The following is a 24169-nucleotide window of genomic DNA, read 5'->3' on the forward strand; positions in this document are numbered from 1 at the left end:
CCTGTAAATAAAATGACAGGCAAAAGAAGCCTTTCTTCCCTTCCTGGACTTGTTCCACATTGCTCAAGATGTGAGTGATGTTGAAAGTAAACTATTTAAAATGGGGATAAGGTCATTTTGAATTTTCTGAGAGAAGATTTCATAATTTCAGATAAAAAAGGCAAATGTCAATATATCAGCCAGTTGCACTAGTCTGCTTTATTTTCTCACGATATCATCTACAAAAAGAATTATAATGTATAAACCTTCAAGAAATAAGGTGAAACAAACGCTGGAATGGCTCTCCAAAAGGAAGTCACTTGCAGACATGTGCTTTGACTTATTAGCAGGAGCTTCCTCACATTAATTTATTTTGTAGTAGTTTTCTTTCTAAGGTAAGCAGAGTATTTACACCTAACACATTTTGGAGGGGGAAAAAAGGAGGAACATTTTTGGCCGATTTCTCCATACCTGTTTGGGTCTTTTTTTTTTTTTTTTTTTGCTAGTGAGCCACAAGGAGAACTCTTCCAGTAGAATTCTGATCCAAGGTCAAAAGGGGTTTTTGTTTTTGTTTTTTGCTTTTTAGGGCTGCACCTTCAGCATATGGAGGTTCCCAGGCTAGGGGTCGAATTGGAGCTGCAGCTGTGGACCTACACCACAGCCACAGCAACACGGGATCCGAGCCTCGTCTGCGACCTACACCATAGTTCACAGGAACACCAGATCCCTGATACACTGAGCAAGGCCAGAAACTGAACCCTTGTCCTCATGGATACTAGCCAGATTTGTCTCTGCTGCACCACAGTGGGAACTTCCAAAGTTGTCTTTTAATTGATATGGATTTGTAGAGAAAAGTGTACAATATCAGGAGACCTATACTATAGTGAACTTGGTGTTGTCATGAGACTAGTTGACTCGTTCTTGTTTGGGAGCAGGATTCAGGTGCCAATTTCCTCTCCTCGGCAAAGTACTGCAGGAAATGAGGCAGCCGATGCAGGCATGGGGTCCGTGGCACAGATACCATGAGCTTTGGAGGACCTGGGCACCCTCAGGGTGCTTGTTCAATGTTTAGATGAACAAAAAAGTCAAGATACGACCGCCACTCTAGTCTTTCTTACTGAATTACTACAATAGTTTAGGATTCTTTTAAGCCAGTAGACAGAGGCCATACATAACATATACATATTTACATATAGACTTGAAAGTATCTTTTCCACTGAATATTTTCCAGGCAGTGTCTGTAGATTTTACCAACTTCCCAAGGTTAACTCTTTGCAGAAAGCCTGACTTGGTGCTGTCATTGGGACCCAGGGCCTGGAATCACCATCCATGTAGTATCTTTGTACTTTGGTCACTTGCCTCCCAGAGTAGCATCAGGGACCAGCTAGCCCCAGGCTGAGTCATTTTCTGTGGCAAGTAAACACAACACTGTTTTTTCTTATTTATTTATTTATTTATTTATTTATTGTCTTTTTCTAGGGCCGCATCCGAGGCATATGGAGGTTCCCCAGGCTAGGGGTCTAATTGGAGCTGTAGCTGCCGGCCTATGCCAGAGCCACAGCAACGCCAGATCTGAGCCACGTCTGCAACTCACAACACAGCTCTTGCCAATGTCGGATCCTTAACCCACTGAGCAAGGCCAGGGATTGAACCTGCAACCTTATGGTTCCTAGTGGGATTGGTTAACCACTGAGCCACAACGGGAACTCCTTTTTTTTTTTTTAAAGCCACACCCACAGCATATGGAAGTTCCCAGGCCAGGGGACGAATCATGGCTGCAGCTGCCGGCCTATGCCACAACCACAGCAACACCATAGCCACAGCAATGCCACAGCCACAGCAATACCAGATCTGAGCCACATCTTCGACCCATGCTGCAGCTTGCAGCAACACTGGATTCTTAAATCCACCAAGCAAGGCCCGGGATTGAACCTCACAGACACTCTGTAGGGTTCTTAATCTGCTGAGCCATAACGGGAACTTCCACACAATGGTGTTTTTAATAAACATTTCTTATATACTCCTCACTCCTGTGGAGATGTGAAGCGAATGGGTGTCAGCTTGTGTGACAACAGGCGAGCTTACTCCCATGGCTTCGATGCCTCTCCTTATTCCAGTGATGCCTGTATTTGTACCATCCGATGGGACCTACCTCCCCAGTTCCTGACCCCTGACCCGTATAATCAGTTCCTTCCTCAGAGCCTCTGCTGTCACCTCAAAGAGCCTCTCAAGCACAACATCCAAAATTTAACTTGCCCATGGTCCTGCTGCTTTTTCAGCACGTGGCTTGTGAGCTGCCTGATGAAGATAGGGGAATGTGGAGTGCCCTTCTCACCTGGATGCTGTGGCCACTGGTTCTTCACTCTGTATGGAGCCTCCCCTCAGAAGGAGCTCCACAGATCCCCACAGAGTCATCACTGAGCTCTGCTGCCTCAGCACTGTCCATGGTGAGCTCGCCTTGCACCCCTGAGTGTGGCCAGCCCTCTTCATCTTCCCACCTGCCCTCTCATCCTTGCTCGCTTGCCCAATGCCATCCACCCGGACTCCCGCAGTGCCTTCCCACTGGGCCCACATCTGGTCCCTTCTCCCCACCTTCCCGGCCTCCTCTCCACTGCTCACTCCCCTACTCAGTGACCTTCTCTGACTGCTGGGCTGGCTGCAGGGCGATGGCTTAGGCTGCTGCCTTTGGCGGAGGTCCTACCCTACTCCCGCCCTATGGGTGGCCCCCGCTCCTCCTCTGTTCTCTGCCTGAGTGTTTCTTGTGCAGGAGCCCTGGCCTGGGCACTCAGACTGGAGCAGGTTCCCCGGCTCTGCACTTTCAAACCGTGCAAGCTAGAGGGATCTGTGAGCTGTCAGAAGTGTGTTTCTCTCCAGAGACAGACTGTCCTTGGGGCCAGTGCCATCTTTCTGTATGGGCACCATGTCTCCAGTACCGAACCAGTGCCTGTTGCATGGAGGGCCCTAGATAAGGAGGTGCTGAATGAATGAGTAACGGGACTGCTGCTTAGCCCTCCCAGCCTCCCCTTCCCGCTGAACAACCACGGCTCCCAGTGGGCTTGCTATCAGTTCCCTGCTCTCTGGAGTCCTCTCCGGGTCTTTGGTGACCAGTGTCACTGTCTGACACCATCTGGATGCCCTTTTAAGGGTTTAACAACTGTCAACTACAGAAGAAAACCATCTGTCACACATTAGTGAACTTAAAAACACCCGGAAGATCTGGATTTTAGTGCCAACAAATATGTTCGGACCCCCTTTGGGTCTGAGTGAGCCTGTCTGAGGTGGTGGGCTTCCTGGAGTCGGCTGTGTAGGGGCTGTGGGGGTGGGAACAGACCTGCAGAAAGACAAGGTGGCCAGAGGCCTTGGAGTGTTCATGGCAAAAGAAAGTGGAAAATTCTTTTTTCTAATAGAGTGGGATGGAAGCAGGGGACTGAACACCAATCATTTGGCCTCACAGGTCTTACTTCGATTAAAATTAATATCCACCTGTGCCCCAAGTAGGAGAGAGGGCCGTGGATTTATTCAGCTATCAAAATTTGTCCACAGAACAACAAAAGACCCCACCCCTTCTGGCCTGGTTTTGTTCCCTCTCTTCCTTCTGTAACTCTGTCTGGAGATTCCCACGTGCTTGGCCCAGTACTGAGTGTGGGGACACCACAGGGACCTCTGCCTTCTGTTCTCAGGGGGCCTGCAGCTTCATGTGGGAAGGAGGTAAATGAGTGACAGCGACAACTGCTATAAAGAAGGATAAAGTGGACCCTAAGGAGTGACTCTTTGGGACTCTGCCAGATGTGCTCAGGGCTCTAGACCCCACCTGAGTGGTGGGAAGCCAGTGGCCTATGAGCATGCCCTACCTCATTCTCGCCTTGTCTTTAAAACCTGAGATAACACATCATTACCTTGAGAATGATCTGCAATGAGACAGACCGTGAAAAGCATTATGACTTTCCAAAAGTCTTGAAAAGCATCCTGACATTTCAAGGCCCATGGGGGGTCTATGAGCGATTAGCAATCGGGTAGATGATGCGTCTACTGTTGCTTCTGTCATCATGTTTATTTAACGTGTGGCTCCAGTCCCATTTGTGCTGTTTTAGCACGCTTTTCACATGTGAATAATACGGATCATCTCAGGAAAAGAGGAATAGAACTAGCACACCCCACACTTCATGAAATGCAAACATTTTCATGAGAAATGAATGATCTGAGTGGATTCTCCCCTGAAGCTCTTCCTTTCTTTCTAGGCATTTCTCTTGTCTCTGCTGCAGGCTCTTTCTCAGTCTCCTGCTCCTTAGTTACAAGGGTCTCAGAGGCCTCAGGGTGCAGCCCTTTCTCCATTTCCTGGGGGAACACGCCCTCTCTCACAACTAACCCCACCCTGGTCCCTGTGTGAACTGGGCAGGAAATACTGGGCAAATCTTTTTCTCTCATCTTGATCTCCAATTTGCAAATGTTTAGGGGACAAAGCCCCTAGGATGTCCCACCTTTATCTCAAATGTGGCCACTACAAATCTACATTTGTTTTTCATCAAATGATGTTACTATGAATAAAACAGTTTGCTGTGAAAGAAATTCTTGTAGGTGGAAAAATTTACTAGATGACTGACAGAATTTATTCTTGCTTTAATATTCTAAGATGCAAATGGCCTGAGTCCCTTTCTTACTATCCCTTTTCTGGCAGATCCCCATTCTGCCAGGCTTCAAGGTGAAAAACCTGAAATGTCAGCTGGGACTTCTCCATCTCTTTAAACCCAGTGTCTAATCCATCGCCATGGCCTTTTGGTTCCCTCTTTGACATGTCCCTCCAACTTTCCCTTTCCTGTTTAAGTTCTCTGCCAAAACCCAATGCGGGTCCTCAGCCCTCTGTTTTATCCTCTAGCCATGGTGCCCTGCCTTCAGCTCACTGTCTTTCCAATTGACCACTTTAAACCTCAACTTCATAACATTCACACCTGCCTCCCCTGCAACCAATACAGCCGGTTCCCTCCTGTGTTAAGTCAAAATCCCCCACCAGGTTTCCAAGGACCCAGGTATCTATTCAACTGTGGGTCTCGTTGCCCCAAAGGCATAGCAGATCCAGTTTAGTTTGCTTTCCCATAACCTGTATCCCACACTTGGCATAATCGTGAACTTGCCTCTTCTACATTAACATAGTCCCAATGTCCTCTCTCCTTCTATCTGCTTAGCTAAGGCCTGCTCAGCTCGAGTCCCAGCGCTTCCATCAAGTCACCTGTGACTGTGCCAGCCTGCATCGATCTCGCCAGGGTTCTTGGAGCCAGTGCTGTAAACAACAGTTTGACGCCTGACAATAGTAGCTCCCGCAATAGGTAAACATATATCGAGTGCTTGCTAAGTGTCGAGCATCATGCTAAGTGCTTCACACACACGAGGGAGAAACCAATAATGGTGCTGTTCCACAGATGGGAAATGGAACAGAGGTAAAACGATAGGCCAAAGGCCACATGGAAATGGTACAACTGGGAACTGCACCAAGGGAGCCCGGCTCCGGAGCCCATGCACTCAACTGCCTTACACTCTACTGCCACACCCATGTCTCCAACGCATTCGTGCCTAGTTCTGTGGGTGTTATTTTCTATTTCCTTAAAAGAACGTAAATCCTTTGAGGTTGGAGACCATGTTTGATACCGATCATCCTCCACGGGACCTTGCCTAAGGCTGGTTAAACAGCAACAGCACTAAATGCTTTAATTGGCTAAAGGGTCAACCCCGTGATTTATCCAACACTCTGATGGCCACAGAAATTCTCTTCCTTTATACAAATTTAATCCAACTGAACAAAGAAAGGAGTGACAGTACAGTGGTGGAACAAATCATTATTTTCACCCTTAGAGTTCGAGGAATAAAATCCACCTCACCACACGCCAGGATAGTCTGCATGCTCTTCGTTTTTACGTGAAAACAGGATGACCAGCTAAATTCATTAGGTCAGGATGGCTCATCGCAACCCTCAGGCCCCAGTCAAGTTAACGAAGGTCCTTTATTCCCAGGGGCCAGGCCACCACTTCCTCCTGCCTTAAACAGCAACAGTTCTTACTCCATTCAGCTACTTCTTGCACTTTATGCATCTTTGTGCATTAAGGCGATGGCAGTGGCATTTCAAATGCTCAAAGGAGGACTGGAGAGACTCTCACTCTCCAGTCTGCCGCCTGCACTAGGCATGTGGAAGCTGGCCAGAAAACAGGGAGCAAATGTTCTCTGTGACAGTGTGATGAGGCTCCACTTTGGGCTGAGCCAGGATGGGGTGGTCATTTGCAGAAGACCCAGGCTAGTCACTTAGGAAAGGAGCTTCAGAGTCAGGCAGACCTGGGTGTGCACACTGGCTCTGCTGGGTGGCCTTTTAAAAGCCCCCTCCGCCTCCATCTCCTCGTCTGGAATGGGGGGTAGTGATACCCTCTCGAGGTTGGGATGAGCATTGTAAATAATGCAAAGGGCCCAGCATAGTCTCTGGCACCTCATAATAGCTAAATAAACGCCAGCTATTATTTTACTTGGATTTTAATGCAAAGGCACTTGGTTGCATCAGGCCAGCAAAAGCTTTCCAAATTTTAAGAGGAGGAAAGAGGGTGAAGAAAACTCTACATTCAGCAATCAATCACTGAGAATTTACTGAGCAAGCAGTGAGTCCCCAGCACAGTGGGAGTCCCTCCAGAGAAAACCAAGCACGCATGCATCACCTCCTGCCCTAGAAGAGTCCAGGCAGCTGCAGGACAGAGCGCTCAGGGGAAGCCAACAGAGAGCTAAATTGTGGCACTGGCTTTTGGAAGAAGAGAGCTCTGGAGAGAGGGGAAAGAGGAAGCTCATAGGGAATGGGGGCTTGGGCTGGCCACTCGAGAGTGCTGCAGTGTGAACCATACTTCTTCTGGGGTGAGGCTCTGGGCAGCAGCCAGGACAGGCCTGGGTGGGGCTCAGTTCACATTACAGCACTTAGTGGAGAGCTGGACTGTCAAGCCTCTCCCCGCCCCCCCACCCCCACCCCACCCTGTTGACCAGGCCACTTCCATAACCTTGTCTCAGAAAATATCCCCTCCGGCTAAAAAACTGGGCCAAGGTGGAGAAGGCAAAGCCAGTGGAAAATAAAGCAGCCAAATCCTCCCAACAGAGAATACAAGTGGTGCCCTAATAGCATTTGCAAGGAGGAAATGCATTAGTGTCCATGACGGACGCTTCTTCTGAACCAAAGATCCATCCAGAACCCTCTGCAGTTATGAAGCCGCAAATTCTGCAAATAATTAATCCAATATTAAATAACATGTGGTACTTCAACTTTAAAGTTACCCTGGGGAATAAAAAAAATCACAAACTATGCCAATAACAGGAAGCTGGTAACATGGTTGCGGGGGGAGGGGTGGCACGGCAGGACCAGGACAGGATATCCTGTGAAGGAGGTAAAATCAAAGCTGAACTGACCTGGAACTTGTGGTTATTCAAACAAAACAATGATTTCGAACCCAATAAAACTTGGCAGAGCTAAAGTTAGAATTTTCACACGCGGCCAAAGGAATGACTGTGGAATTTCCCAAACGTGTCTGGAGTAATACAACTGTGTGTTTTCCAGTTATTCCTGGTGACACATTCTGTTGCAATTTCAACTTCAGGCTTGTAAGGTTGTAGCACCATGTTTTAAAATAAAAAACAAATGAAAAATAAATGGTACAATGGACTGAGATGCTCTTCCATCGGAGATGTATAACGGTGAGTGGGGAGTGTGAAACAGAAGGAGGTGGGGGCAGGGAGGAGTGTTGTCCCACGGGGAGGTGGGTGGGTGAGGACCAAGTTGGGTCAAGGCAGAACCCGGTCTAGAAGTAGGGCCTGAATATACTGCAAACTTGAGGGTTGTTTAGCCAGCCACGGATCCAAAGTCTGATGTGGCTGAATCCACGGAGGGAATATTCAGGCTGAGAAGGCTGAGCATAGTTCCCAGGGGAGCCCTGAATCGAGGACCAGACAGGAACGGGGTACACAGTCCACCAGTGGTGGGTACTGGAAACCTCATCAGGGAGTTCCCTTGTGGCATGGCGGGTTAAGGATCCAGCACTGTCACTGCAGCAGCTCGGGTTGCTGCTGTGGTATAGGTTTGATCCCTGGCCCAGGAATTTCCACATGCCATGTGTGCGGCCAAAAAAATAAATAAATAAAAAAATAAAAACAAGAACGAAAAACCTCATCAGGACAACTAGAGGACAGTGGGGAGCAAACTCAGCCACTGGGGCTGGGGGGTGGGGAATGAGGCTGAAGCCAAGGCGCTAGTCCCAGCGTCTTGAAGGTGAGGAAGGACAGGCCAGCAGGCGGAGGTGTGGGAGAGCCTTATACAGAGGAGCCAAAAGTGGGCCTGGGCGGTGATGTTTTTCTACAAATCTATGTGGAGCCAGAAGGTGAGGGGAGGACGCTCGGGCTGCTTGCCCTTCCCCATCACCCTCCTCCCAGGATGACTCTCATTGGCTGTACAAAAGAAAAGGAAATTAATTAGCATCTCCTGGAATCATGGGCACCTGGTCCCTGGACTCTCAGGAAGGAGATCTGAGACTCGTCAAGAGGACTTTGCCTGAAGTGCAGACTGTGTGTCGGGGGGAGGCTTGTGTAAGTGGTTATCTTGGGTGGAACTGAGGAAGGGAGGACCCCTGCTTGTTCTAAACCACCAAAGCACTGAATAATTCCAATGATCCTCCCAGCTTCCCAGGAGCCACAAGGAAAGGAGGAGCAGAATAAAAAACTCTGAATCACAGCCCAAATGACGGACACTCCATTTGTGGTCTTTTATCCAGAACAACCGCCCAGAAAGCTGCACGCCGAGTTTCAGAATCATCTGTGTGCTGCCATTCAGGGTGGTGAGAACTCAGACCTAAGTAAAAATGGAGCTCAATACAGAAATCATCCCAAGAAGCCAGTCACCCTCAGGAGGGGCCATGGGCCCGAGTCAGTCTGAATCATGCCACCGAGTCTGCTGGGCGGCAAGGACAGGCCCTGGGGTCGGGATACTGCCTGGGAAGAGCTGGCGGTCGTGCCGAGGGTCTGGATGGAGTCAGGAAGACATGGAGGGAAGAGAGGATGTGTGCAAGACAATAAGCACTCTGGGCTGCTTTTCCAAACCACTCCCGCCGTGCTTTTGGGGTGTTCGGCCCGTGCTGCTCCGCCCCCTCCTTCAGAACACGGGGCAGTTTCCACGTGCATTGTCTGGCCCTGTTTATCCGGATGATGCAAATGCAGGAGTTCCTTCTGCCAGCAAAGCAGGCAAGGAAGCCAAATGACATTTCTGATGTTTGATGGCAGTCTGTAGTTCCTATTTACACACTTTAAAATCACAGAGGGTGACCATCTGCTTCCTTCTTGATGATTACGAAGAAACATGGGTGTACAGACCAAGGACGCGCTCTGACCATTCAGAAAACACCACCAAACTGCTCTGCCTGCCACCGCACAAAGGAGTGAGAGACCCACACAGAATACAAAACAGGACTGCCCAGTGCAGAGAAGGAGGAAAGGTATTCAGACAGACGGGCTCTGAGTGACCCAGGCTTACAGGAGGCCCATCTGTCCCCAGCCTTCACCGCCCCAGGAGGAGAGTCAGGGAGCAGCCAGGCTACAGGGATGGAACGAACGAATGCATCTCCTCCTTGCAAACAGTTTAATCCTAAAAGCAAGGGTGGGGGAAGCTAGGATGAATTTTCTTTTCCTTTTAGTCTTTGGCTTTTCACACGTCCCTTCTCCGAGGATAACTCGGTCTGCACCACCCACCTGCCTCTCCCTGGCAGTCTGACCCGTGCCCCTAGCACTTAACCTGGCCCCAGGGCTCCACGGTGGCTCTGCAGATACACAAAGCGTCCTTCTCTCATCCCTCTTGGAAGAGCCGGTGGAAGCTGCACTGTGGGGCGGAATACAAATGAAGGCACTGCAATGGAGGGGTACCAACTCACATCTGGGAGGCTTGAGAGGTATACCAGGCTGGGCTCCTGCATGCAGCCCTGATCAGCAGGGTGGAAGGCTGGGACCTGGCCCAGGGCAGGGTGTTGTGCGGGGGAGCCCCCTGGCTCTCGGGACACCCCTTGGGACCCATAACCCTGACCTGAGCTCGGGCGGTGCGGTCAGTGCAAACAGACGGGCTTCCTGCTCAGTGCTTAAAACAATGGCTACACTGGAAAGGGTTTGCTTTTCGTCAAAGGATGATTTCCTTCTTGAGCATGGGAAGAATTAGATTAAATTCAATAATTAAAAGGGTTTTTTCCCCTCCTCCCCTGACACTTGCTGTTCAGGTCACGGCACACTGTGTGGGAATTGCAGCACTGTTGTTGACAGAGAACAAGAAACGCATGTGCGGACGAGGGCAGAGGGACGGCATCCTACGGCGAGATCAGCCTTGATCTGCCACTGGATTACAGGGGCCTCAGAAGAGGCTGATTAATAATTCCGTAGGAGCCCTTGAGCTGGAAAGCTGGCGTTCTGAGTCTGATAATCCCCGGTCGCTGCCATACAAAGGAAGGGCAGGAATTGAATTCACAGTTCTGAATTGTGAAATTCAAAATGTGAAAGAAACAGGGATCCACTTCTTCCTGAATGTGTTTGTCAACCTAGCTGCCTGCTTGTTTGTGTTAAATGGCTACTGTGCTTTTTGAATCCAAAATCTGATTGTATTTAATTAGTACAGGCATCTGGGATTTCTAATACACAAAGAGTTATTAAAGTAACAAATCTTTCTAAAATATGTTCTCCATGAAAGAATGTGTTAATTTATGCAGTAACAATTTTTTAACATGAAATAATTAACATGAAAGCTGCAACAATTATGAATTCTTTGCAGTCTAATTTATAGGTGAATTTTTCTCCAGATAATAATCTATTCAACTTAAACCCTCAAACTGGGAGCATTTGAACAGATACATTTTTCTTCTTCTACTTAGTGCACAAACCTAAACCTATAGCAGGTTTTACACAAAGTCCTTAAATGCCCCTGTTTCTACTATATACATTCTGAAGACCCCAAAATTAAATTTCCTTGACATCTGCTTTCTCAACAGTGATCCTGTCATTAACTTAGACATTAAAAAAAAAAAAAAAAAAAAAAAAAACCAACCCCAGATTAACCCAAAACACAGAGCAACTCTAAGTTCCTATCTTTGTGACGATTCAAATCAGGAGAGAAAAGAATGAAATAGGCAGGTCCTTCATGTGGGAGATTCCGATGAAGGGAGTCAGAAAAGACCAAGAGGCTGTGTGAGTGAGAGAGAGACAGAGAGACACAGAGGGAGGGAAGAAGGGAGGGGGAGAGGGAGAGAGAGCCTGCTATTATCACCCCACTGGATCAAAAGTAGTGATACTACTATTGCTACTGTTACTAAAATTATTTAACTATCAGCTCAGCACTTGCTTTATGCTAAGTGCTTTACGTATATTCTCAGGGAAACCATACGACAATTCTGTGATGTAGGTAACTATTATTATCCCTGGAAATAAAGGCTCAGAGAGGTTAAGCAACTTGTCCAAAGCCTTCCAGCTCATTAGCAGTGATGCTAAGGTTCACATCAGGGTAATTTGATTTCATGGGTCATGCTCTTAACCAGTCCAGTCCCAGCCATCTTTGGAAGGGGGTGGTATGCTTGCATGTATGCATGTGAATGCTTGCACACACATGGGCACAACCATCAGTGACACTGCTGAGAATGCTCATCGGATGTTCAGAGTTGACAAGATTGAAAACAATGGAGGCAAGGAAGCAGGGGGCATTTTCCTTCCATCTGGTGAGAAGGCAAATCTGAGAAAGGGGCAAAATGTGCTGGAGAAGATGGTGAGTAGACCACTGGCTCCCAGCTATGTTCTGAGGGGCTGCTGGGCATGTAGGTGACATGAAATGGTGACTGACCAGATGAATAGAACTGGCTGTAAAATAATGAAGCAATGTATTTTTTTCTCTTACAAGATTGATTTTTCTTTACTGATTACTATGAGTTTTCTTCCTTAATTTTTTTTTTCTTTTTATGGCCACACCCACGGCACAAAAAAGTTCCCAGGCCAGGGGTTGAATGAGAACCACAGCTGTGACTTACAATGCTACAACATCAGATCTTTAACACACTGAGTGAGGCCAGGGATCGAACCCACACCCTCACAGAGACTGCCTCAGGTCCTTAACCCACTGAGCCACAATGGGAACCGCTTCGATTTTTTTTAGGTAGGAAAATAAAGACCCTTTTCAAAGAAAAGCGATATTAAATACAAAAAGTTCAGGCCATAAGAATGCTTTTTATATTTCACAACCCTCCAAGAGCTTTTATTGAGAACTCATTTAATTCCCACACTATTAGGTGAGGTAATTATTTCTATTATCTCCATTTTACAGATGCTAAAAATGAGGCTCAAAAAAGGTTAACTGATTTGCCTTGGCACACACCAAACTTCTAAATGAGAGCTAGATCAAACTCAGATTTCCTGACTGCCAACCTCAGCTTCCTTGGTCTCGCCAGGCTGCCTTAGCAACTTAGAGGGAAGTACACCACCAGTAAATAACATGGTAGCTGTGTAGTCTACCTTTAAAGATACGGCCACGAAACCTTCTGGGGGGTATAGGCCTGCCCTAAGACCAACAATTCCTCTCCCAGGAAAACACCCAAAAGAGAGGAGGATGTGCCCACCACTGCAGCTTAATTCATAAAGAACCCCAGTAAGAAGTACCAGTAGAATGGATGCATAGACCTATTTGTACAATGGAACATTACTCAGTAAAGAAAAGGAAAGATCTATTGTTACCTGCGGCAACATGGATGAATTTTGTGAAGTGAACAGAAAGAAGCTAGACACAAAAGAGTGATACTGTATGGTGTTTTATAGGAAGTGATTACAGGAAAAATGAATGCCTGGTGATAGAGGGAATGCAGCGGCTCCCTCTGGGAGTGGTTACTGGCTGGAAGGGGGTGCAGAGCTCTTTTAGGGGCTGGCAGTGTTTGTAGCTTCATCTGTGGATGGTTTCAGGAGCATAAATGTAAAAATTCACTGAGTCATACCCTTCATATTTATTAATTTTACTGTATGTATATTATGGTTCAAAAAAAAAAAAAAAGTATCCACATGGCTCAGCGGAAACAGATCTGACTAGCATCCATGAGGACGTGAGATCAATCCCTGGCCTCGCTCAGTGGGCTAAGGATCTGGCACTGCCTTGAGCTGTGGCATAGGTCACAGACGAGGCTCGGATCCAGCATTGCTGTGACTGTGGTGCAGGCCAGCAACCGCAGCTCTGATTTGACCCCTAGCCTGGGAACTTCCATATGCCATGGGTGGAGGCTTAAAAAAAAAAAGTTAAAAAAAAAAAAAGTATCCACAAAACCAAGTCATTATGATACATAAGCCAGTTCTTGCTGAGCTTGTTAGGTGGAAATCAACATTAGTCATCACTATGTGTATATGTATGACTGGGTCACTCTGTCGTACAGCAGAAATGATCACAGCCTAGTAAATTAACTATACTTCAATGAAACTTAAAAACAAAACAAAAGAAACATTAGCACTGAGTTTCCTAAAAGCACATGAAGAAAGTGTGTCAAGAATTCTCCCCCTGTCTGTGTGAGCTCTGGAGGAACCATGGCTGGAGGGCTGAGAGGCTTGGAAAGCAAGGCCTGGTGACAGCCACCCTGGTGAGTGGCCCAGGGGACAGCGTCGGACGTATGAGGATGATGGGACACCAGATCCTGTGATGCCTGCACTGCCTCTGGGGTGAAGGTGCAGGGTTGGGGAGGGAGGGGGCTGTGACCAGACCTCAGGGGAGGGTGCAGGCAGGGTGGGGTTGGGAGGGAGACGGCTGAGGGGTGGCGACATGGCAGGGAAGGCTGGGAGGCGAGGCCCCCCTGGCAGAGAGGCTAGGGGAGGACACACCTCTCTAGGCATGGACACCAAGCTCAGACTCACTGGCACGACAACCTCAAGCTCCACAAACTCCAAGCCGAACTCACCCTCGTTCTTCCTGACCTTCTTCCCTACTTGTTCCCGCTGCTGGCAACTTCATCCTTGCCATTACTCACATCTGACCGCCCAGGAATTAGCTTTGATCCCTCTCTCCCCTTCCCGAATGGTGTGTGAGCCTCTCCATGTGTCTACAGCACATGCTCTCATCTGTTTATTCCTCAAGAACTTGGTCTGTCCGGGACGTAACGCTCAGAGTCCTTTTTGTTAATTGCTATGCCCTGGGCAACATGCTGAACAACTTACACGTATTGTTTCACTTAATCTTTGCAAAAATTAAAGCACAAAGCAGGTAAGATATATTTCCACTTTATAGATAAGCAAGCTGAGGTGCAGAAAAATTACGTAACATGCCCAAGGCCCTGGAGCTGGCAGGTGGCAGGGCTGGGTTTCAAATCCGGTTCGGTCTGGCTTCATGCTTACTGCCTGCCCCTGGACAGACTTGGGCTTCTTTCTCCCTGAGGCTCCTAGCAAAGCTCTTGCACTTGGAAAGGCACTCAGTTCATGTTGCTTTACTTAGAGATCCTGACTGAACATAGTGGAACAAAGGGTTCACGACTAAAGAAGATCTAGCCGCTGTCACAGGGGGACAGGCAGAGGTAACAGAGAATGAGCGATACCCCTAAACAATTTCTTGCGGCCTCCAGAATGCAGCTGGTGGAGGACCACCCTCCTGGGCTCTGAGCCTGGTCTGTACCTTCTCCCTGATGAAAGGCTGCCGCTTACAGTCCAGTGGGGCCAGGAGCCGGAGGAAGAAAAGACCACAGAATTCCAGTTCTGCTTTTCCTCTGGGATGTGTCAGCTCATCCCAGAGGAAAAGGGAAGAGAAGAAAAAAAGAATTTTAAGAGGAAAGAGTGGCGTATTCTAGTTCTAGCCGGGTGGCGGGGGGTGGGGGTGGGGGGTGGGCGCAGGCAGACAAAGGATATTTCATTGTGTTCTTGGATAGGAGACTCACAACTGTGTTGAGAAACAACTGTCACTCACAGTCCTAAAATACCTGTGATAGGCACACACTTCTGAACACTGCCCACACTTCCACAATCAAGATGTGGCCTGGCTGCGGCCTGTGGGGAACATAAAACCTGATGTGCAAATATTTTCAGGCACATGGAGCAGCTGTCTGGAGGAGATGATGAATCCCCTGCAGAAAATTCGGCACGAAGCACACGTGCCATCTGCAGAGGACACTGGCAGATACACTCCACGCCCTGCCTGCCTCATAAAGTGGCCTAGGAAGGGCAGACACTCGGGAGGAATTGTGTAAACAGCCAGGCTGTCCCAGAGCTGGAAAATGCATTCTTCCAACTCCCTCACACATGCACCTCAGAAGGTGCCCCTTAAAAGCTTTCCCATAAAATAGCAGGGAAAAGGAACTGATGACTAATCGCCTCCATTTTTATCTTCTGTTCTTTTAATCATTGTCTTGATGAAAAGCAGTCAGCATAGCTTAAGAGGGCAGATGCACGGGGCCAGCCACACTTGGATTCAAATCCTGCCTTGGCCATTTTCTTAGCTGTGTGATTTTATACAACTTACTTAACCCCTCTGAACCCGTTTCTATTTTTCCCGCTCTACTCCTTGCATGTGCCTGCTTGGGCCTGGCCCTGGGTAGGTATTCTACGAATACCCCAGCTCCCCCTTTTCCTCCCCTGCAGCATTTCCTTTATTCTCCTTGCAAATCCTAGGTCCCCAGTCTTTGGTTTCATCCCCTAAGTTCAGTTTTCCAGTCCATTTACTTCTCCTTACTTATCTCCTTCCAGTGTTTAGCATGGATCTGAAGATACTTGCAAAAGGGAAGAGAAGAAAAAAAGAATTTTAAGAGGAAAGAGTGGTGTACTCTAGTTGGCAATGAAAGGAAGGAAACATAGTACAAAGGGTGTGAGGTGGATCTCTTGAAAAACATTTGGGCAGGTGACAGTAGAGGAAGCCACCAGAAAGGCAGTCAGGACAGCTCACAGTGAGGAGGCAGGGCTGGGTGGCCAGGGCTGAAGGGTGGCTGCTTGGGCCCTGCTCCATGGCAGCAGCGTGCAGTGAGGGGACAGCAGTGATGGGCTCCTGACATGCCTTCCCCTGCACAGCATTGCCCAGGGCACCTGGCTCTGTAAACTAAACACCAAGCTCTGTCAGCAGCACCCCGGCCAGCATGCTCTGGCTCCTGGCCCTGTGACCTTCTCATTTACGGATGGTTCAAGGCTGTGAACCACAGATCCCATAGATCCAGAGCCTGGGAGAAGGGGAGAGGCTGATCCTGAACCACTCCCTCTGGCACCAGAACCCCACTCACATCCGACAGAACGCCGACACGTCCCTCTCCATTGCCAGCTCCTTCCTAAATCATATATTCATGTCTTGTGCCCTTCACGCACTCTTCTGTCCTTCTGGGTCCGTGAGCTGGGGTCTGACAGGTCTGCCTCAGGGTAAACTCTCTCATCAGGGCCAGGTCTCAGACCTGGGGGCACATCAGGCCCTCTCAACTCATCTTGACTCCAAATCATGCCCACATTCCTCTCCGGATGGCCAGTGCCAATCACAGCTGCCTGCATGCCTTTGATTAGTGATATGGCTGCCATCTGGCCCTGTACTGGCATGCGTGTGTGTGTGTGTGTGTGTGTGTGTGGTGTGTGTGTGTGATGCATGGGCATGCTCACTGTGTGGGCATTTGGCTCCAGGACAAGAACTGCCACGTGCTGGGGAAATTCAAATAGCCGAGCTGTCTGACTGACGTGTAATTTAGCATTTGGACAGTATCTGTGCGAGGCAGGGTCTTAGTTTAGCGTTTTTCCTCATCATTTGAGACTGCTGAGGAGGATAAAAGCAGGAGAGAACTGGCATGAAATGAAAGAGTTAAAAAAGAAGGAAAGAAAGAAGAATTCCAGAAATCACCACTATAGCATCCAGTAGAAAGCACTACCCAGTCTGTCCTGGTGACTGCTTAGCCTTGCTCAGAACGGCTAGGCTTTGGTTAAGGACAACAGTGAAGGAGACCTCCTTCCTTAGATGTGAGCCCTATATTCTCCATGAGAAACCTACATTTGATTGCGAACTGCATACTTAATTCCACACATTTACCCTTTGATCACTTTCTGAGGTTCTGAGAAGAAAGCAAATAGCCTTGGGAATTCCCTCCCTGGTACCTAGTGCTCCAGACACTCCTGAAAAGCTGTCCTGGTGGACTGGCTGCTGCTTTGGGATGTATTTTGTCTAGAGCCTAATTTCTACAGATGTTTGGAGGGGGTGGGTTGGGAGTGGATGATTAAATGAAGTGGAGCTTTCAAGGGACTATGCTGTTATCTTCTATCCTCCCTGTGGATCCCCGTTCTACTCATCTTCTCCCCACTCTGGACCCATGTAGACTTGTCAACGGGCTACCGTGACTTCTGGCTCTAGCCCGGTTTTGCAGGAAATGTGGAGGAGGGCTGAACGGTGAGCTCAGGTGCCTGTTCACCAGATCCACCCCAGCTGCCGTCTCCTCTCCACCAAAGGCGGGATCTCTGCACAACTGCTCCCTCTTAGTCCTGGTGCTGTCCCCAGCCCTGGGGTGCGGCATCACACCCTGTCGGTTTTCCCAAGCCCAGCCCAGGCCATTGTAAACAACTCCTTTGTTAAATTCTCCAACCCCACACGCCTTCTGCCATTGGTTGCTACTTTGATGGAGTGAGCTGCTGCCTGACTGATCTCTTGGTCTCCCACAGGTCTCTTCTTCAAAAGCCAAATGTCCCAGGCCTGGATGCAGTGAGGAGGGCAGCACGAGCCAGGAGGACCACTCACTCACCAGAAAGCAACATCTCAGCAACCCACTGAACCTGCTATAGTCTCCCACCTGCAGAGCTGCCAAATTCCTGCCAGATCAGGAAAGAAAAACCCATCTGAAGAATGACATTCCAAGTATTTTTCTGGAGAGAAGAAGGGAAGGAAGGAGGGAGGGAGGCCCCAGCAGGATGAGGTCAGGAGCCTCCCTGCTCCCGTGCCCACCTTGTCTTGCTGTGTACTCGTTGTCCTCGATCAACCTGGCTAATCCAAAGTCGGCGATCTTGCAAATGAGCCCATTCCCCACGAGAATGTTTGCCGACCGAAGGTCTCTGTGGATATAATTCATGCGCTCAATGTACGCCATTCCTGCAGCAACCTGTGGAAGCCGAGGGAACGTGTTACACATGGCCCCACATCCTTATGCGTCTGGAAATCTGAGGCAGGAATCAGGTACCACCGGGCTTACCTGTGCTGCCATGTCCACGAGGTTTGGTAACTTCAGGGCTCTTCCTTCTCCATCCTTTAAGAAATCGAGTAAGCTTCCTATGAACAAAACATAAAATCATTTCGATTTCCTTTGAAAGATAAAAATTCCCGACAAAGGGCAAATTTGGTTTTCTTATTAGATGTAATGAGATATTGAATGAAATAATGCTTTTAATGAAAAAAAAAAGTTATGCCAAAAACGGTCAGAAAAAAACACTGAAAGGCGGCACTGAAAAGCAGTGGTTTTAGCTTTTAAAAATAAACAATGGTGACTCCATTTCTAAGGACAACAAAAATAGGATAAAACTAGAAGAAATGAGACTCGATTCCCCTTATGTGATGAGGAAGAACACGGGAAAGGCTGCACCACTGCAATCTCATTCCTGATCAGCCCCACACAAGAGTGATGCGGGGAATGAAGTGCTCAGCCAAGTGGTTCCCAAAGTGTGGTCCTGGGACCAGCAAGAGAGGCCCCCACACCCTTCCGGAACTCATTGGAAATGCACACCGTTGGCCCCACCCTTCACCACCGAATCAGAAACCTAGGAGGTCTGGTCCAGACAGGTGTATTTTAAGACGCCCTTTAGACGATTCTGAAAACTAGTAAAGTTTGAGAACCAATGGCCCAGGTTATTGGCAGATTTAAAATCAGGAAAAAGAATATATGTGGAATACAGCGTGGAGCAGGTAGTTTCCCACATTAGGTCATGGCCAATCAGGCCCTAAAAGACATCTGACATAAAACAGCAGGCGCTTCAAAGTCACTGTGATAACACGGCCTAAGGAGCTGAGAAGGAACTTCGGGGCTGAAAGCATCATGTGCAGAGGCTTGAGGATTGGAGTGATCATAGGTGACTTTTTTTCATGCCTTACTCACAGAGCTATTTACCAAATAACCCTGGATACCAAAGACAAACAATCTTCCAGGAAATAATTCCAAATATATTATAAAAGAAAGTACAAGGAAAGGAAAAACTGCACTGGTGTCCTCTGATGTACAATGCATTGCCTTTTAAGGCTGTTTCTTGTTTGGTTCATCTATTTTTCCAAAACAAAATGATCTTTGGCCTTATCCCCAACAAGACTGCTTTGATTAGAAACACAAAGAGAGAGAAAAAGAATGGGAATAAAATGTGCTCTTTAAAAGCATGTCTTTCTATGGCTCATGTTTAAGAAGAGCTGGAAAAAAAAAAAAAAAAAAGATGTTGAAAAGATGGAGACTAAACTTGGCCCAGAGATCAGTGTCTGATATTCACACTTCACCCCTGCACACAATTTTTAACACAAGCTCTGGCATTGCAAATAAGAGCAAACTTTCAGAGCCCTCTGTAGCACCCCTGATACTAAAAATGAATTTCTTTAATTGTGGAGAGGAGCTAGAACTCCTGACACACGCTGTGTTTCACAAGGATCTGGGGGGCGAACTCCAGGTCATAGTGTGTTCTTGAAATGTTTTCATTAGTGAGGACTCAAAACTGCGCTTCCTGGGAAGAATGCCTGACCTACGGAGAAAGGCGGAAAAAAAGCCAGCAGGCAGCTCTACATCCCCCCCCCTCCAGAACAACCCTGCAGGTCACTGTGAGGTGGTGCCCAGGTCGCCCAACCTTTATTCATGTACTCGGTGACGATGTAGATGGGTTCCTCTGATACCACGGCATAGAGCTGGACCAGTTTGTCATGCTTCAACTTCTTCATGATCTGTGCCTCCTCGAGGAATGATTCTGGGGACATTGTGCCTGGTTTGAGAGTCTTTATGGCTACTTTTGTGTTTCCGTTCCAGGTACCTGCGGACATTCCATAATATGAAGTCAAATCAAAGAATCTCTCTTGAAGGGGAAAAAAAAATTCTTTTAATCCATAGTTCTTTGTTAGATTTTAAGTTTTAAAAAATTTAATATAGTTTCTGTTGAACAAAGACAATCAAATGTAAGGACTCTGTCAAGTATTTTCAACAGGAAAAATGTGTTTACTTATGGCTATACCATGGTTTATAATTCTTTAAAATTTTTTCTGTTTCCTTTTCTGGCTCAGTCATGTGATTATAAATTGGTATCAAAAAGTTCTGGATACTTTTTTCCCTTCCAGTTTTATTGAGATATAATATAGCACTGTATATGTTTTATGTATAAAGCATAATGATTTGAATTATATAGATCATGAAGTGATTTATATAGATCATTAGTTTAGTGGGAGTTCCCATTTTGGTTCAGGAAGTTAAAAACCTGATATAGTGTCCACGAGGATATGGGTTCAAACCCTGGCCTCGCTCATGGGTTAAGGATCCAGCATTGCCACAAACTGTGGCGTAGGTCACAGATGCTGCTGGGATCCAGTGTTGCTATGGCTGTGATGTAGGCTGGCAGCCGAACCCGTATGCTGCAGGTTCAGCTGTAAAAAGGTTTAGTGAAATCCATAATCTCATATAGATACAAAATTAAAGAAACAGAGTTAATTTTTTCTTCTGATGAGAACTCAGGATTTGCTCTCCAATCAATTTTCAATAACATATAGAAGTGTTAATTATATTTATCATGCTGTACATTAGTCCCCAGTACTTTCTGGATGTACCTTTTTTTTTTTTTTGGTCTTTTTTGTCTTTTTAGGGCCACACCTGAGGCAAATGGAGGTTCCCAGGCTAGGGCTCAAACTGGAGCTAGAGCCACTGGCCTATGTCACAGCCACAGCTATGTGGGATCCCAGCCACATCTGTGACCTACACCACAGCTTACGGCAACGCTGGATGTTAACCCACTGAGCAAGGGCAGGGATCGAACCTGCAACCTTATGGTTCCTGGTCGGATTCGTTAACCACTGCGCCACAACGGGAACTCCCGATGTATCTTTTTAAGGATGAACGTCCAGAGGTTAGAACAGGCCTGGTCATCCAGCTGCATCTCTTAAGGCAGCAGAATGAGCATGGAAGAAATCAGATTAAGTTCTACTTCATGGGGTGGGCCACTTAAAAGTATACAGTAACACACTGAGGATGTTTAGAAGTTACCTCTAGACTCTCAATTGTTAGCCATGGATGAGCTACTTGACTGAGTCCTTGAAAAGTTGAGCTGAGTGTGCTGATAAGCACTGGCAAGAAGTTCACTGTCTCCTTGCCAATACTTCAACCAGGAAAGGAAAATTCCTCAAGTTTACTGAGGGTCAGCCACAAGAACAATGACTTCGAAACAGCAGCTAAGAGGGAACAGAACTGTTTAAATTTCACGTGTTTGAAAAAAAAGTCTAGAAGGTTTAGAGGCAGCCTGGTTTATGATCACCATCATTTACCTCATCTGTAAAACACAGGAATGAAACTGGATTAGCTTTAGTTTCTTTTTGCCCCCAAATTTAAAATACCCACTTCATTCTATGTGTATCCATTATGAGTCTAATGGCTTTGAATTAAAACTGTCTACAGGGAAACAGAAAAAATCTGCTAAGTGAAATTATGATGTTTTCTCTTTGGAAAAGAAGGCTGGTTTAACTTAACTTTTATATTTTCCTATAATGGGTTTTACAACTAAAAAATTCTGTGAACTGGAGCAACTCTGTTACCTTGTTAAAAGCATGGTTCATATACCACAACATGCAACCTACGAAAACGTAAACTATCAAAGAATAAGGGGCTTAAAGAAGAGTTCGCTCCAATCTTATAATAATAAACTGACCACTAAATGTAAATGGGAAATGTGACAATTTGTATAGGGTCTGTGTGAGCAGTGTAGCACTAATGAAATTCAAGTAGAGCGAGATTTTCCTTTCGAGTAACAGCCTAGTTCCTTATGTGTTCCTTCCATCCTGACCCTGAACTACCCCAACATGATACTTTATGTTCAATGGGAAACAAAACCTTAATAGCATGTGTAATGACTTAAAGATGGTAATCTTAAAGTTTGAAAATAAATGTTCATATACAGTTTAATTTGTCCTAATTTTGTGAGTGACTGCATTAAAATCCTTAGGACCCACAACTTTAATTATAAATCAAGTGGATGACAGAGAGAAGGGCCATATAAACACATTTTACAATATGAGAGTTAAAGTCCAGAGAGAGACAGGCACAAAAATGTGGACTCTGAAAACAATTTTAATGATAATAACCATTATAACTGCTCTTGCATATACACATATACATACATGTGTATGTCTGAGTGTCTCTCTCTCTATGCAGCACTTACTAGTCTAAGTGCTTTAACTATATTACATTTTCTAATGCAGACCACACCTAAGCACCTATACCCACACAAATCAACAGGTACCAACCTCTATTATTTTTAATTGGATCTAAGAAAGGAAGAAGGAGGATTCCATCAGCATCCAAATTACCTTACTGATGGATGTTTCAGGGTGTTAGCGAAGCAGTGCAGGGCCAGTACAATTGGCAGTGTCAGTGATACAGCAACCAAACTGAGAGAAGTACGTGTGTCTACTGAGCACCTGCTGTATGCCAAGGGCTCTAACATACCGTCCCATGTAATCCTTACAACAATCCCATGAAGTAGGTCTTATTCCAGTTTTATAGATGAGGGCACTGAGGGTCAAAGAGATTTAATGAGCCCCTTGTTCATGGTTAATGAGCGAGGAAAGATTCAAACCCAGGCCATTGAGCAAAAAAGCTGGTGGTCTTTCCCTCCAGGAGCCCTGCTAGACAATCTTACCTTCTCGTGTCTTAGGAACAGCAAACACCGGGGTCCTACTGTGCTGGTTGCCTGTTCTGTGTGTGCCTTCACTAAGCACACAAGGGTATACAGGTGGCTGGTCTGTGCCCACCTAGCTATCTGGGTTTATGTGTCTTGGTCCCAATGGCCGTATATGTGTTTTGGTTCAAAACCGTCCTTTTAACTGGCTTTGAGATGCAGCCAGAACAAAATGTGCCCTCTGCCTTACCAAGCCACACTTCAGCGAAACACCCCTGACCCAGCTTCTTCTCCAGAAACAGGGAATCACGTGCAACTTCCCAGGCATCTTTAGCCAATCCAGAAGTTTGTGGGGTACAACTCGATGCAATCACAGTTAAGTTAGAACACAAACCATCAGCTTTCTCTATAGGAAAGGGAATTAATAAAGAAAACACAGTCCTTATAATCCATAATCATGCATGCACTACAAGAGATGGAAGGTGACCAGCCCCTGAGGGCAACACTGAGTTCACTGCACAAATACCTGCAGTTCGCAATAAGGGCACTTGGTACTATTTACTGGTTTATGAATTGAGGTTCATACGCTAGTATCATTTGAGCCATCTGCTGATCTTGACCAGAATTCTGAAATCATGACAAAAAATTATTAGTGATGACCGTTTTCTTCCCGGCCATCAAGTCTTTATTGTCACCTTCCATCTCCGATGTTTGGGACTTCCCAAACGAGAGAGCTGGTAAGAGAGGAACTGAGTCTCAGCATACCCATCCATACTTCCCCAAACTGCCCATTGCCCAGTCTCTTGATCAACTGCAGGGATTCTCGAGGGATTTCCCAGACATCTTTGGTTTTGACAGACAGATCGGTAAGCCTTGGCATCCCTTTGTGACAGGGAACGACTAGGCGGCAGCAGAGACCTGCGGCTCTCTCTGATGGAGCGGGGACAGCGGCAGGAGAGGGAAAGAAAAGCAGAACACATCAAACAATGACACTTACAGGTGCACAAACCCAGCCAGCGCACAGTGTGACTCAAAACAGGGCTACATCAGCAGAGAACTACACACGTCTTGGAAGATTAGACACCACACACTGCAACGTGTTCGTTGGAGGTAGAATGGAAGGCATTTCAGAGTTGGAATTCCATACCTTCTCCGGGTTTGATAGAGTCTATTCATACATACAGACACAGACTGTTTTCAGCCCAGGGTGCTAATAACACATCTTCTGAAACTGTGAAAATACCTCCACTGATTTCAATAAGCTCCTTTGGACTACAGAATATCAGCACAACTGTCTTTTCCTTCCACCTAATGTCAAGGGTTTGGGGACTGTCTTTGCAATGAATGTACTTAAAATTGTAACTTT

The 24169-nt window shown here is 46.8% G+C and overlaps 1 protein-coding gene and 1 long non-coding RNA gene across 7 annotated transcripts in view; one reads left to right on the plus strand and one right to left on the minus strand.

Moving 5' to 3' along the window:
• The window catches only part of FYN (FYN proto-oncogene, Src family tyrosine kinase), a 225931-nt gene that overhangs the window by 14207 nt on the left and 187555 nt on the right, over nucleotides 1-24169 (minus strand). For 4 of the 6 annotated variants that reach the window (XM_021084347.1, XM_021084361.1, XM_021084350.1 and 1 more), the window contains 4 exons: nucleotides 23569-23733; nucleotides 19780-19959; nucleotides 18156-18232; nucleotides 17912-18065 (listed from right to left, as the gene is read on the minus strand). In XM_021084347.1, coding sequence (XP_020940006.1) covers nucleotides 17912-18065; nucleotides 18156-18232; nucleotides 19780-19959; nucleotides 23569-23733 — 576 coding nt within the window. Of the gene's footprint in view, nucleotides 1-17911; nucleotides 18066-18155; nucleotides 18233-19779; nucleotides 19960-23053; nucleotides 23210-23568; nucleotides 23734-24169 lie in introns of all 6 variants that reach the window. The other 2 variants (XM_021084366.1, XM_021084373.1) reach the window with 2 other exon arrangements.
• Nucleotides 9146-11081, plus strand: LOC106508922. Its single transcript, XR_002343836.1, has 2 exons — nucleotides 9146-9923; nucleotides 10242-11081. It is a non-coding gene; the product is annotated as an uncharacterized LOC106508922 (long non-coding RNA).

This window comes from Sus scrofa, chromosome 1, assembly GCF_000003025.6.
Source record: "Sus scrofa isolate TJ Tabasco breed Duroc chromosome 1, Sscrofa11.1, whole genome shotgun sequence".
Classification (NCBI taxonomy): domain Eukaryota; kingdom Metazoa; phylum Chordata; class Mammalia; order Artiodactyla; family Suidae; genus Sus; species Sus scrofa.